The sequence below is a fragment of the Atractosteus spatula genome, chromosome 1 (assembly GCF_055471065.1).
Source record: "Atractosteus spatula isolate fAtrSpa1 chromosome 1, fAtrSpa1.hap1, whole genome shotgun sequence".
Taxonomy (NCBI): Eukaryota; Metazoa; Chordata; class Actinopteri; order Semionotiformes; family Lepisosteidae; genus Atractosteus; species Atractosteus spatula.
In genome coordinates this window covers 68,259,429-68,274,240 of record NC_142706.1, presented here as the reverse complement: position 1 = coordinate 68,274,240, position 14,812 = coordinate 68,259,429, and the positions used below count along the sequence as shown (strand labels likewise).

The 14,812-nt window shown below is 39.0% G+C and overlaps 1 protein-coding gene across 1 annotated transcript in view; it reads right to left on the bottom strand.

Moving 5' to 3' along the window:
- afg2a (AAA ATPase AFG2A) overlaps positions 1 to 14,812 on the bottom strand; it is a 149,283-nt gene that overhangs the window by 132,265 nt on the left and 2,206 nt on the right. The window contains exons 3-9 of the mRNA XM_088918006.1: positions 14,551 to 14,708; positions 13,564 to 13,622; positions 10,610 to 11,224; positions 9,933 to 10,062; positions 8,880 to 8,936; positions 7,914 to 8,037; positions 3,192 to 3,447 (exon numbers count right to left, since the gene is read on the bottom strand). Coding sequence (XP_088774132.1) covers positions 3,192 to 3,447; positions 7,914 to 8,037; positions 8,880 to 8,936; positions 9,933 to 10,062; positions 10,610 to 11,224; positions 13,564 to 13,622; positions 14,551 to 14,708 — 1,399 coding nt within the window. The remainder of the gene's footprint in view (positions 1 to 3,191; positions 3,448 to 7,913; positions 8,038 to 8,879; positions 8,937 to 9,932; positions 10,063 to 10,609; positions 11,225 to 13,563; positions 13,623 to 14,550; positions 14,709 to 14,812) is intronic.

The window sequence follows — 14,812 nt, the reverse complement described above, 5'->3', positions numbered from 1 at the left end:
AGTGATGCATTTAACTTGTACAGCAATGCTACAATATGAAAGTGACGCCTAAGGTGTTTATTTTCATCGCTACTTTGGTTTGGCAAGGTGGCTGGTAATTCCACCTGTGGCCACAAGTGGGCGCCCATGTCCTCTCAATTCCAACCTTTAATCACAGTTTAACCATTTTCCACGTGGGTATTAGAGAATGATCATTATTATAATATATAATATTACATTATAATATATTATAGCATAATAATAAACAAAAGGGTTTGGTCTGTTAAGACCTCATAACCTGTTATATGTGGCTCTTAAAAATCACTTTTATTTGACCAGTTTGATCTGACAATCTTTCACCTGTTAATACGATGCCAAGCCATTTATCTCTTTGAAAAACTAAAAATAGAAATGACTGTGAATGCAGCAGCTACAAGGAGGTAGGTACTTTTGTCAGGAATGAGCTTATAGGGAAGGAAGTCTGACTCCCTGCTCCAGTAATAAATTCTCTTCAGGGTGAGCAGCTGGTCAGGTCATATAGTCAACCTTGTTGGTCTAAACCTGCTGTCTTAACAGGAAAACCTTTTGTAACAGAACCATTTTCTTGTGGAAGAGAGGAAACAACTCTTGCGTATAAGGCAATTCCAAGACCTTGAGTTTTTTTTTGCTTCAGTGGTTAAAGGAAAAGATAGCGAAGTCGCAGTTGTGTCTGAGTCCAAAAGGGTCCATTTGTAAAACCCGCAAAAAATGGACCTGAGGTGAGAGCCTGCTTTTGTGTATCATTCTGACATGTTGATCCTAACTGAAGTAGCAGTCGGGCTTGCTATCACCCAAATGTTCCATTTTATATCCCAAGCAACTTTAGTGTTATGTAAGTACATTTAACAGTAGTTAAATGGGCGTAGATGCAGTTTTTTTCAAATTGCTTACAGTGGTTCAAGATTTGTACAGTAGTGCCCTGCACAGCTGCAGTCCAGTCTACTTAAGGCCAGAGTGTAGGTAGATATACGAAAAGGCAAATAATCAACTATCCTGATACATAACCATTTTATACCATAAACAGGATCACTCCTCTTGGATGTTTAACAAAGCAAGATTACCATAAAAAATGCTCTTTTTTTCAAATATTATGTTTAACCTAATATCAACACCCTTCATTTCCTCTGCAGACAAAACACTGATTCACTATTTTTTGTACTCCTGCCCTCTCAGACTCCATTCAAGTAGAACATGCATCCTTGATGCTCTCTGTCACAAGAAAAATCGGGGGGCAGCGAGTATTTAGTTCAGTGCTGCCATCTTCTAAATGATTTCAATCGCCATATTAACTGCCAAATCAAAGATGTGAAAAATGTGATTATTACACTACTGTTATAGTGAAATTACTTCTCATTAGGTTTCACATTTTCTACAATTATACTTTTTACTCTAAGGAATGACATTTTTTAAGAAAATAACTAATCCATATATTTTAATGATCATAATTAGAGTAAAACTAGCAATCGGCAAAAATACCATTTAGTTCATCCAAATACTTTGGATTTTTTATACAAAAAACTCTGATTCACTCTGATATTGCTCTGATTTAGACATCATGTTTAAACAAAAATAAAGTTATATTCCATGATTACCTGACACTGCATTTCTGTACTAAGAGAGCTAAGAGAGCTGAACCCAGATGCACAGTTCCTAAAAGACACTTAAGAAGCCTCCCCTAGATACGTCTTTTCACACTGTTAAAGAACAGAAACACAGGAGCTTGAGAGTAGGTCAGAGTGAATGATCAGCGCACACACTCCCTATTCAGGCCAGCAGTCATATCACCCTGCAACTCACAACTGGCAACCCACTGAAGCTAAGCAGGTGTGAGCCCGGTCAGTACCTGGATAGGAAACCTCCTGGGAAAAACTACAGTTGCTGCTGGAAGAGATGTTAATGGGGCCAGTAGGGGGCGCTCACCCTGTGGTCTGTGTGGGTCCTAATGCCCAGTCACTATACTGTTAAAAGGAGCTGTCCTTCGGATGAGACGTAAAACTGTGGTCCTGACATTCTGGGGTCATTAAAAATCCCAGTGCGTTTCTTCAAAAACACTGTTAACCCCGCATCCTGGCCAAACTTCCCATTTCCCAATTGCCCCTTATCAATCATAGCCTCCTAATAATCCCAACATGACTCTGTACTTCACCCCACTGATAGCTGGTGTGTGGTGAGCGTTCTGGCGCACTATGGCTGCCATCGCATCATCCATCATCCATTTGAGAGGAGTGTCCAGAAAAGTGCTATATAAGCATAAGGAATTACAGCATTGTTGAACCGTGGCTTAATGTTTTAGAAAAAAATCACTGTCCACTTCTTTGTGAACACTGGTGTGCACAACAGCTGTGTCTGTTGACCAATATTAACATGCTGACAAATGCACAACAGGAAGCACAACAGTGTCAGAGTATCACTGATACTCCAGATGTCAGTTCCTGCCTCCTCGTTGCCTCTGTGTTGTGGCTGATCAGACATGTGTGACAAGAGAAAAAACACATGAGAAAAGCCAGTGTTGTGCACGCTAAAGAACCACAAACTACTTCAGTGTTTTTCATTTTGATGAATCACTAAAGCTACAGTATGTATTGCAACATTCACTGAAAACTCGATTCATTTACTTTACTTTTAGTATTTTTTTACTCATAATGTTAAGTTAAACAATTTTAGTGCAGAGGACTTCAGAACAGCTGCCTGACTTGAATCCAGTTACACCAAGTTTCAATTAACCCCTACTCTAATATAGTTATTCTTTCTGACAGTCTAAAGAGCTAACTTTAATAGAAATAACACTGTAGGCATCCCTACATCATGATTAAACATAGGAAGCATAACACACTTTTTCTCAACTGGAGATCGCATCTACCAGCAGGAACCATGCACAGCAACCTGGCTGGCAGTGTAATATTCCATGTTTGGATTGCCCAGCAGCACTGAGCCCACATGCAACACGAGAAGCAACCACCATCAAGGACCACGAACATCACTGCTGTATTGAAATCATCTGTCTCTTAAGATGTTAGCTAGAAAACGGACTCGAAAAGGGACCCATTTCCAAATATAAATAAACAAATGTCAGGAAATCGGCAGGAGAAAGCATATAAGCTGTCCCCAAGCAAGAGAAAAGTGACGGTTCAGAGGAGGTGAATGAGGTCCACACCTGAGAAAGCTGGTCTCACCTGCTTCTTTGCAGACAGCTGCCAGGTCCGCCCCCACATACCCATGAGCACTGTCGGCAAGCATTGCAATCTCCTCCTCGGACAGCAGGGATGACGTGGTGCTCAGCTGCTTCTTCAGGATGTCCGCTCTCTCTGCTGCATTGGGAATGCCGATCTCGATCTCTTTATCGAAGCGGCCAGGCCTGCGTAGAGCAGGGTCCAGTGCGTGTGGCCTGTTAGTGGCGCCCAGTACCAGAAGCTGGCCACTGTGCTCCTCCTGAAAGACAGAGGCACCGGGATCAATTGACCCTTGTGAGAGGGCAGCACATCCAGACAAGATCCCGATCTTATCTGAACCTGTTGCCCCCTCACACCCTGCTACCTCCCGAACACCCACAGGTATAGGACAATGAAAAATGTGACTTGAAAGAGTTTTCAGTGGTTTCAGTGGCACTAATTCTCTCTTTCTTAAAGTGACTGAGTATTGTTTTAATATCTGTATTATTTAGATCACTTTCATATCAAATTATATACTGTACATATACAGTATACACATTATATACATATTACTAAAAAATGAACTTTCTCAGGAATAAAGCATTCACCTTTCCTTGATACTATACAAAATTGCTTAATACAAATCAAATACATATTTTAGGATTTCTTGAGTATTTCATATTGTGGTGTATATTATTTAATAATTCAAATAAAAAATGTTATTTTAATCTTTTTAGCACTCTGCATTCTGTATTTTTGCCTTTGTCAGAATTTTGTATTTAAATGGATATAGATTCATTTTTCTTTTAACAGAAATTTTGCCATTCTCTTTCTGCATCACCATTTGTTTGAGATATGTCTGCATTAAAGTGTTAGAAACTGCAAAATCGTTTTTAACCAACACCTATTTAAATCCACGACCTATCTATAAGAAGCAAAACAGAATTCTTAATCCAAGAAACTCAATGCTAAACCAGACTTGTTAAAGTAAAACATTCTAGCAAGAGAACAAAACAGTTCAAAAGTTTTTATTATCCATCCATATTTTCTGTAATTTCCATATACCAGTACATGTATAGTAAATGTACTTAAAGCATATTTTGTAACTTACCTAAAACTAACGAATCCCAAGGAAAACCAGAAGATTTTTTTAAGAGACTGCATGTTATACTTTTGGTTTATTTATTTTCATTGTTCTAATAAAAGTATAAAATGTATCACTGTGTGCGAGTAAGTATTTGCTAGTCCATATTTGTTTCTTATGTTTCATACCTAATAACACTACTGTATATTGCACAAAACTAAATAGAATATATTGCAATAAATAAATAAATTGTGCACAAAAATGAAAATATTTGTAACCTTTTTAAGATCTACGAACAAATATAGAGCTCAGGCACAAACTGAAATGGAATAACTTCATTTCCATTTCTGAGGGTGGTCTAGCTGACAGATTATAAATAATTACCTCCCCCCAACTGGGTTCACAGAGGCAGCCGAACACCAAAACACAAATAAATTACAGAACAAGCTGGAATTCTAACTTAGTACGGCATTCATCAATTCAAGGATCAAACACAACAGGCCTGTCCATGTGGTTTTCCTATCAAGTGACCTTGGTTTTCAAACTGAGGATGCTATTCTGGAAAAAAGATAAGACAGCTGTTTCTCTTTTAAAAAAATATTTACACAATATTCCCTCTACTGAGATCCAAATGCTCTTCTTTGCATTTAGGAAAAAATAATCAGTATATTCAACACTGAACAGATTCACAGAGCACCACTATCCTTTCGTACAACTTCTGTTTGGTTGCCTTCATTTTTTGTCTCCTTTTCCATACATTCTGTCCCTGACCCAGAACAGGTGAAGTTCAACTAAAAAAAGGTCTAACGATCCAAAAGAAATGTTCAGAAAAAGTCAATCAAACAGGTTCAACCATTATTATGACATTGAAATATAATTTCAAATCTGAATGCAGAGTTGGTATTTCACTCATGTTGCCCCAAAACAAAAAAAAATAGAATGGTATTACCATCAGGAATGAATGAAGAAATATAATTAGGCTGAATTGAGTACATTTAAAATTATTAAAAACGGCAGTATATCAACTTTATTATAGCTGCTTATTGCTATTTATTATAGTTTGCAGTTTGGTATAAAGCTTATACTGAGGCAACAAACTGTATTGCAGAAAGGTCAACTAATCAAGTTCAAGTTCAAGTTTATTGTCATTACACTCATATACATGGTATATGGTATAACGAAATGCTATTTAGCTAGCTCTCGTACATAAGTAGTACAAAGAGAAAAAAAACAACAACAACAACAATACAATTTTGTAGCAAAAGAAAGACAGAGACAACAGGCAGTGTGCAAAAAACAACAACAGACGATGTGCAAAAAAACAACAGGCAATGTGCAAAAAACAACAACAGGCAATGTGCAAAACAACAAAAAGGTAGTAGGTTATGTGCAAAAATATGCATCAACAGAATAAAATAAAGGGATAGAAATTATGGGGAGTGAGCTTTTGACATGTATGGTAGAGGTAGATTTTCAATGTGTGTTTGGGTTTTTGGTAAGAAAGAGGAAGGAAGAAGGCACTGTGAGGTTCAGATCATAGGTGAGAGGTGAGGTGAGAGTGAGAGTGAGAGTGAGAGAGGCTGGGAATTTAACAGTTTGATAGTGCGGGGGTAAAAACTGTCTCTGAGTCTGGTAGTCCGGGCCCGAATGCTCCGGTACCATTTTCCAGATGGTAGCAGATCATAAAGTCTGTAGCTGGGGTGTGTGGGGTCTTTGATTATGCTTAGAGCTTTCCTCAAGCACCGTCTGTCATAAATGTCCTGTATAGATGGGAGGGTAACCCCAGTGATGGACTGGGCAGTTTTCACCACCCGCTGTAGGGCTTTGCGGTCAGCAGCACTGCAGTTGCCATACCACACTGTGATGCAGCCTGTCAGTGTGGTTTCTGTAGTGCATCTGTAAAAGTTAGTGAGGATCTGGGGACATATCTTAGCCTTCTTCAACCGTCTTAGGAAGTACAGGCGCTGTTGCGCTTTCTTGATCAGACAGGTGGTGTTGAGAGACCATGTGAGGTCCTCGGTGATATGGACACCAAGGAATTTAAAGTTACTGACCCTTTCCACTTCAGTCCCGTTGATGTGGATAGGGGCATGTCCGGTTTGCAGTTTCCTGAAATCAACAATCAGCTCCTTGGTTTTGCTGACGTTGAGGGTGAGGTTGTTGTCATCACACCATGTTGTAAGGAGATTGACCTCCTTCCTGTAGGCCCTCTCATCATTGTCTGTGATCAGTCCTACAACTGTGGTGTCATCAGCAAACTTGATGATGGAGTTGGTGTTGTGTTTGGCCTTACAGTCGTGGGTATAGAGGGAGTAGAGCAATGGACTAAGCACACATCCCTGGGGGACCCAAGTGTTCAGAGTTAGTGTGCCGGAGGTGTGGTTTCCAAGCCTGACAGCCTGAGGTCTGCCTGTCAGAAAGTCCTGAATCCAGTTGCAGAGGGTGGTGTTGAGACCCAGTGCACTGAGTTTCTTGACTAGTTTCTCTGGGATGATAGTGTTAAAAGCTGAGCTGAAGTCGATGAATAGTAGTCTTGTGTATGTGTTCTTTTTGTCCAGATGGGACAAATACAGAGACTATAGAGAAAAACACTGTACTAAAAAGTATAGTAATTTATTTTCGAAAGAGACATTAAGTAGGTCCTACAATACTTCAGTAAAAATAGGAATACAATTAATTAGTTGCCTGTACAGTCCTTTTTGCTTTTACTTATACTAGTACTTAATCTTGTACTTTACATACTGTTGATCATCACGATAAAACCACAGTAGTGATGTGAGAATTTCTGCTTGATGCCTTACCTTGTGGAGTTTAGTCTGTGTTCAGACTGGAATTTGACAGTAATTACACTATGATCTGAAGTGGCTACAGGAGAAACTGTTCACCACATTAGAGATCACTCCTTCTCTAAAATTGCATTAAAGCACAATTGTCTGAGGATATGAAATGGGCACATGCAAAATCACAGGGTTGGCAATTCTGTGTGACATTTAGCTCATAAAGCATCGACAGCATAGGTTTTCCTTGTATAGATCACTTTTAGAACCAAGCGTTTGGTCTTTAAATGCAAACATATCAAAATGAACATGTTGGTGATCTCGAGCAGCATCAGTCACACCTAATGTTAGAAATGTGTTTGGAAGGGACTTCCAACTTACAGAACTCAGATTAGAATCAGAGGCGCTATGTGGATCTATAACAAAAATGTCAGAGAATGATCTCCATAAAGAACTCAAGTTACATTAAGGGACTGAGAGTTTAGCTGAAACGAAAACCAGTACATATGGAGATCCCGGAGGACTGTAAAGTGGCTCTGTGGCTAAGGATCTGCGCCTGTGGCTGGAAGGTTGCCGGTTCGTATCCCGCGGCTGGCAGGGGAATCCTACTCCGTTGAGCCCCTGAGCAAGGTCCTTAACCCCTACTGCTCCAGAGGTGACGTATAAATGACTGACACCCTGCGCTCTGACCCCAAGCTTCTCTCCTTGTCTAGGTGTCTCATGGAGAGCAAGTTGGGGTATGCGAAGAGACAAATTCCTAATATAAGAAATTGTATATGGCCAATAAAGCGATCTTATCTTACTAAACAGCTGAGCACCTTGAGGACATGAACTGCTTCACAATGTCAGAGGGAGGACACCCCCCTACAGTTACCCCATACTTACAGAGCCAATGCCATCCATCAGCGTTAGCAGTGATGCCACCACTCGTTTCTCTACTTCGTTCTGAGCTCCCTCCCTCTTTGGACACAAAGCGTCCAGTTCGTCTATAAAAATGATCGCTGGCTGCCTGAAAACGATAAGCAATTACAGCTTGGACCTTGCAAATGAATGCAAAATTTCTCAGCATAGAAAACATTATTTTGTATTATAGCTTAATTACATCTATCTGATAAAGTGCCGAGTTTATGTTTTGCTGGAAAGTTTCAATTTACAAAGTTTAGATATGATTGATATTTTCATTAATTAAAAATACATCAGGGCATTGACAGGAGATGAGCAGAGAAAGGACCTTATGAAAACTAATTTTAAGGTGTACAGAAAATATTTTTTTCTCTTTTAAAAACTTGTGTATAGACTTAAACTAGAGCTGGCATCTGCCCTATAATTCAGATTTTCAAATGTGCACTAACCATGAACATAATGACTATAAAAAAGACTAAAATAATTTGTGAAACCTAAATGTAATTATCTAACTCCCAGCCTAGGACATTTTATATGAAAAGATTTCTATGCACTAATGTTGGAAAGAAAATCTAATTTTATAATAGAAAAATATTTAACATTTTAATACCATATACTTTCACACAATAAATTTTTTGTCAAATACAGTGTGCTGGTAAACTATGTACAGACTTGCTTCAGCTAAACAAGAGTTGCTAATCAGCTGTACCCTTGGTCTAATCACCGGAAAGAATCTAAGTAATTCATTTCCACAGAGAAAAGCGGATGATTTAATCTGGGTGACTAACAAAATTAACACATTTAATAATGTTAAAAGTTTCCAAGTGATTATCAAGCTGAAAAACTCTAAACATCCTCCTGAAATCATGGACTGTGGTGGTGATCCTGTTTCAAACAAACTGGCGGCAGAAAAAGACTTAAAGCTGCGATTGTTCCAGCCAGGATTACCGTTGAGAAGCGTCAGAGAATATCTGCCTTAGCCGAGCTTCCGTTTCTCCATAAAATCTGTAAATCGCAAACGATAAGAATCAGAATGAAAATGCCTCATTTCCTTTTTCTAACCTCCATCTTTCTAGAAGATGAAAACTGCACCACTGTTTCCAAAACTTGATAACTTGCCATTCTGACATCAGCCTGCTACAGACATAAGCGCAAGCTTAATGCCAACTTTCACATCTAAAAGAAGGCAATAAAGTCTTGAGCTTGCACATAAAAGTTTGTAAACATTCATTTATTTAAAAAAAATAATACCATGTTTTGCCCCCAAGTGACTGAGCACATGTGACAGAGCACACCACTATAGAATGGTCAGGAATCGGTTTTCTGTCAGCCAGTAACTCAGTGTAGACTTGCAGTAACATCAGAGAGAGTCATACTACTCTTGCAATTGGCACTACCTCACCTGTGGTGCACGCACATGTCAAAATAGGAACTGCTCTGTAGAGGTATATGCTGGAAGAGCATATCTACAAATCACGTCCACTTGACCAGGTACAAGAGTCACTGCCAGAGAGCCAAGCCTTAAAACAAATTCCAAATTGTTTGGGTAGGTAACCTCCAAATGTATTAGGATAACAAAGCCAGAACTGTTACTTTTAGCTTAAAAAGCCAAGCAATTTGCGTTTGTTGTCATGACGTCTATATGAATGACAGAAAGTCCAAGATAATATCCTTTTTTTATTTTAGGATACTTCCACGATCATATTAGAACTAAAAAACAGTAAAGCCATGTTTTTAAGTACTGTCATTAAAAAAGTACTTTTATTAACTTCGTCAATTAAAAAACAGGCCAAGCTGGTCCACTCTCTGGAGGCCATGTGAAGTTTGATAGAATCTCGTGATTGATCAATTCGGTAAGCACACATCACAGACAGGGCAGAAGCGCCTTCAGCTCCATAAACACAGCTCAGAGGAGCTTCAGACTGAAAGATGGGGATAAAATGGACACTGTAAAACAGTACTACAACACCTTTGGAAAAACAGTTTTATAAACAGCCTTACTTGCTCATAATTTCAGGCCCGTTGATGACAGTGATATGAACACCCACTTCATTCGCTATTGCTCGGCCAATCATTGTCTTCCCAGTTCCTGGTGGCCCATAAAGTAGCACTCCTCTGGGAGCCGGGATGCCTGCAGAAAAACCAGCACCCAAACATCAAACATCCTGAGCACAAAGCTACCTAGAAAAACAACTTGCCAACTGCGTTCCACAAAGAGAATGTGGCGACAACAGCGGTATAGGTTTATCTTCAAAGCATTTTACAAAATCCCCTATCTTTAAACCTCAAGTCAGCAAAACATTAACCCTAACCTGAATCCTAATCTAGTCTTAAAGTCTAGCCTCAAACATTTGTCCTCTCTGAGCTGGCCTCCTGAACCAGGAAAGATTCCTTCCTCAGATACTTGAAGAGGCACCTTTAGTGATGTATTCAGACATAAAATGCCCACTAACGTGCCCTAGTGTCACAGCTTAGTGTAACAGCTTAATATCACACTAGTCACATTAGACATACAAATGTCCCTAATATCAACCCCACATCCAGTGTTAACTCAAACGCTAATTTCAGCCGTAAACGTAACCCCAGTCTCCATGGTGTAACTGCAAAAAGAAATTCAGGCAGCGATGGCAATGAATAGAAAAACATTTCATTAAAGATATGTCAAGCTGGTGACCTACCATAGCGCTTGAAGAGATCTGGATGTTTCAAAGGCAGCTCAATCGTTTCCCGTATTGTGCTCAATTGGCTACTCAGCCCCCCAATCATGCTATAAGTGACCTTAGCTGTGCTCTCCAGCTCCGATTTGCTGTGTGCTTTCTGTTCAAGAAACTTAATCTTTGTCAGCAACGAAAGGTGATAAAATGTGTCACTGTTGCATTTAACTCCACAGTCACTGAGGGGTGAACCGGAACTGGGGTGAACTGGATTGCTAGTGGAGTGACTGAAACTTGGGTCTTCTGAGCCACAAGGCTCCCCTGATTCTCTGACCGGGGATGGGCAAGGCTCTAGGTCAGAGGTCACCGATATACACAAATGGGGCTTGCAGGGGGTGCTGGCTGGAGGTCGCGCCTCATTCTCCTCAAGGTTCAAGTGACTGAGCTGCAGAGACAAGTCGACAGATGTGGTCTCCAGAGTGGAATCGCCAGACGCCTCTTTTTCCATTTCAGTCACCGGAAATCCGCTCGTTTCCATCCTGATGCCATCCACTCCTTTCACCTTCTCCACTCTCAGGCTGCATGGGCGGCCGTAAAAGGTCAGGCCGAGAAAGTTTCCTGGAAGTAGAACTTTTCCATCTGAAAGAAAAGAAGATGAAAGGCTGAGCGATGATTAGATTTATGGGCTGAATGATTTTATTTCCACAGAAGTGTGTGGGAATATGTAAATAGTTTTCAGAAATGAGAGGTTACAAGCGACCCACCACACTTTTGTTAAGAAAAACATCCGCTTTACACAACCGGGACTTGTAACAAAATTCTAAAAGTGCTTTGCCACTGTAACCACAACCACCATGAAATAGTTAAACGATAGGCATTGCTTTAAAACTAAGTAATATTTAAAAGCCCAGCAGCATAGAAGGATGGTGTACTGTAGTATAGTAATATCATGCTTTGTGAATAAATATTTCACCCCCCCTTAAATCTGTTAGTTTCAGTTTTCAAATGATACTGCATGATGATGAAGCAATTTCAAGAAATTTAAGATTCTTTAACGTGAATAAAACACCAGCTTAACTTAGTGGAAATAAATCATAGCATTCCCCCTCCCTCAAAGAATTGTCTTCATTCACACATTCAGGTTTTTAATTTGATGTCAGTTGTAAATACACTGCAGAGCTACAACAAGCTCAGCGCTACAGACATACCCCATATTAATGCTTTGTTTTGTGGCTATAGCTTTTAACTATTTTGAAAAACAAATTCCTATAAAAAATAAACTATATACAAAATTGGCGGCACTGTGGCGCAGCAGAGGACTGAATTGCTGCCTCGCAGCGCTGGGGCCCTAGTTTCAATTCCTAGGGAGCTATCTGCGTGAAGTCTGTATGTTCTCCCAGTGTTCATGCAGATTTCCTCTGGGTGCTCTGGTTTCCTCCCAAAGATACAAAGGCAGGTTAACTGGCTTCTGAGAAAACTGGTTCTGGCGTATGTGTGTCTGTGTGTCATTTGTGATGGACTGGAGTCCTGTCCAGGGTGTACCCTGCCTTGTGCCTGTTGCTTGCTGGGATTGAATCTGGCTACCCGCAACATGATATTGGATAAAGCAATTCGAAAACAGGTGAACGGATAGACGATATTAACACTGAGGAGACAGAAGCCATTGGTGTAATGAGAGAGTATCGAGGCAAAGAGACTAAAGAATTGCTCATGTAGTGGTTAGCGATTAAAAAAGGGTTATAAAAGTGAACCAAGTAAATGTCAATGATTAAATCCAGATTTAATGCATCTGTTGTATACTGTATGGATTCTAGCACAAGTAAGGTTCTGTGAATAATAATCAGAACTAGAGCATCACCCGTTTAGAAATAGGATGCAAGGACATACTAAACAGGGATATAGATATGTTAAATCTTGTTTAACTAATTTGTTCTTAGTGAATTACTTGAACAAGCAACATTAGTAATGGAAACATACCATACAGAGCATATATTTTTTTCATATATTTTGTTGTATTTGTATTTTCAGAAGGCTTTTGATAACATTCCTCACAAAACATTAGTTCTCAAATCACAGACAGTAAATGGTGTTTGAATTGAGAATTGCTTAATAGAAAACACAGAACACACATAAAGGAAGAACGTTCAAACTGGAAGTACCAGAAGTATCTGCACTAAGATCACTGCTCTGGTCCTATACTGCTACAAGTTTGAATAAAATTCAAAAACAGGCTTGGCAGATGAAATTTAATGTAGACGTTGCAGAGACATTGCACTTTACATGCAGGTAGAAAAAAATTTAAGCACAAAATGGGAAACTATAGGCTTGATGACAAACACATAGGCATTTATGTTGACATCACTGCCATCTTCTTCTGGGATACAAAACAAGACAATACAGTCAAAAGCATAGAATTCAAGTCAAATGATGTTATAGTAAAATTGTTCAACAATTTAGTAAGACTAATTTTAAAATACTGTGTATAATTTTGGACATTACAGTTACTGCCAGAAATATTCCAGGGATTAAGGTAACGTCCTATACTTACATGCTGAAGGAACCAAACCTTTTTAGTCTTGAACAGAGAAGACTATGAGGGCCCCTGATACAAGTTATCAAAATCCTAAGAAACATTTGACAAAGTCAACCCAGTAGACTTTTCAGAATAAACAGTGAAACAGGAAACAGGAAACAAGTGGAAACAGAAGGCACTTTCATACGCAAAAGGTTGGAGTAATGAACAAGCCACCTCGTCACGTTGATGAAGATGATACCCTTGCTTCTTTCAAGACAAAACTGGATGACATCCCTGGCCAATTAGCTATTAACTACCAAAAGGGCCGAAAAGTTCCTATGTTCGTATAATGCACCTCCAATGAATGACAATACGGAAAAAGGTATGTAGCATTTAAAAGCTAACACCTCCCAAGAAAAAAGTTATATTTTAAATCCAAAAAGTAAAGAGCAAATTACTTTACCCATAGATCTAAGAAGGAAGTTGGTAAATTCCTCCATGTTAAAAGCATCATCCCTCTGTCTGCAAACAACAAGACACTTGATTAAATAAGATTATTAATGAACATGCACTTGCCACCATAACAGTTATAAAATACATGACCAGAAGATGGCAGTACTTACCTCTTTATCCAGCACTTGCAACACCAGTTGCTACATCGAACAAAACTTCAGTTTTGTTTACATGCACAACTACAGTATGTGCAAAACACCAAATCATCTTCAGCTTTTACTTTTCACTGCTGGATAATAGCTCTATTTTATCATGGCTATATATAAGAAAATAAATTATCACTCTATTTAGACATAAGCTTTTACAACAATAAAATATGCAGAGCTCGGATATTGATGTTTGACAAATTGACAAATGTTTCTAACACAATTTTGATTTACTGACCATTTGTGACTGACTGAGATCTACATTCCTTGAGGAACTCTGACTAGTGCATAAGCATCAAATCACCTAACTAGCCAGAGAATTGATTTGGCAGTGAGATAAATTGACTATTTGATTGATGGTTAAGTGTACTTTTTTTTAATAAATTGTGTAAATAATCGAAGATCACACTCTCCCCTCACGTTCATAACATTCCAGCAGTGGTGTCAAATTCCTGAAATTCTGTTAAGAGAAATGTTTTATATTCTGATATGTTCCAGAAACTGCTATAAGCATACATTTAAGATATCAGAGTTTTAGTCCTATGTCTCCATGAAATGACGCATGACTACAAGAGTTGAGGGATATATTAAGCTACTACAAGACAGAACTTTTACCAAATTAACACAGACAAAACAAATTCTGTCCCATGTCACACTTGCCTAGGCAAAACCTGAGACAACTGTCCTCAATTTGGTGATGTACCTTAATTTACCCAATGTGTTATATAAAGAAAATAATTCACATATTAAACATCAGTTTTCAGTCATACCAGTGATGTGATCAGTCATACCTGAAAGACAAGTGTATTTCTTCTGCCTGCAGTATAGGACCTGTTACCGGCTGGACAGTAATCACATCTCCCGGCTTAACTTTCAGATTTTGCTGGGTCCACTTATGTAAGCCAACCTTTCCACCAGGGAAACTGGCTGTAGGCCAGGCAGTGCACACCTTATACACAAATAAGGGGAACAATAAAAAACAGTTAATAAACATGCTTTTTCTAATTGTACACAATATATACTTGCACTTTTGTACTTCGTTTTTTTTTTGTC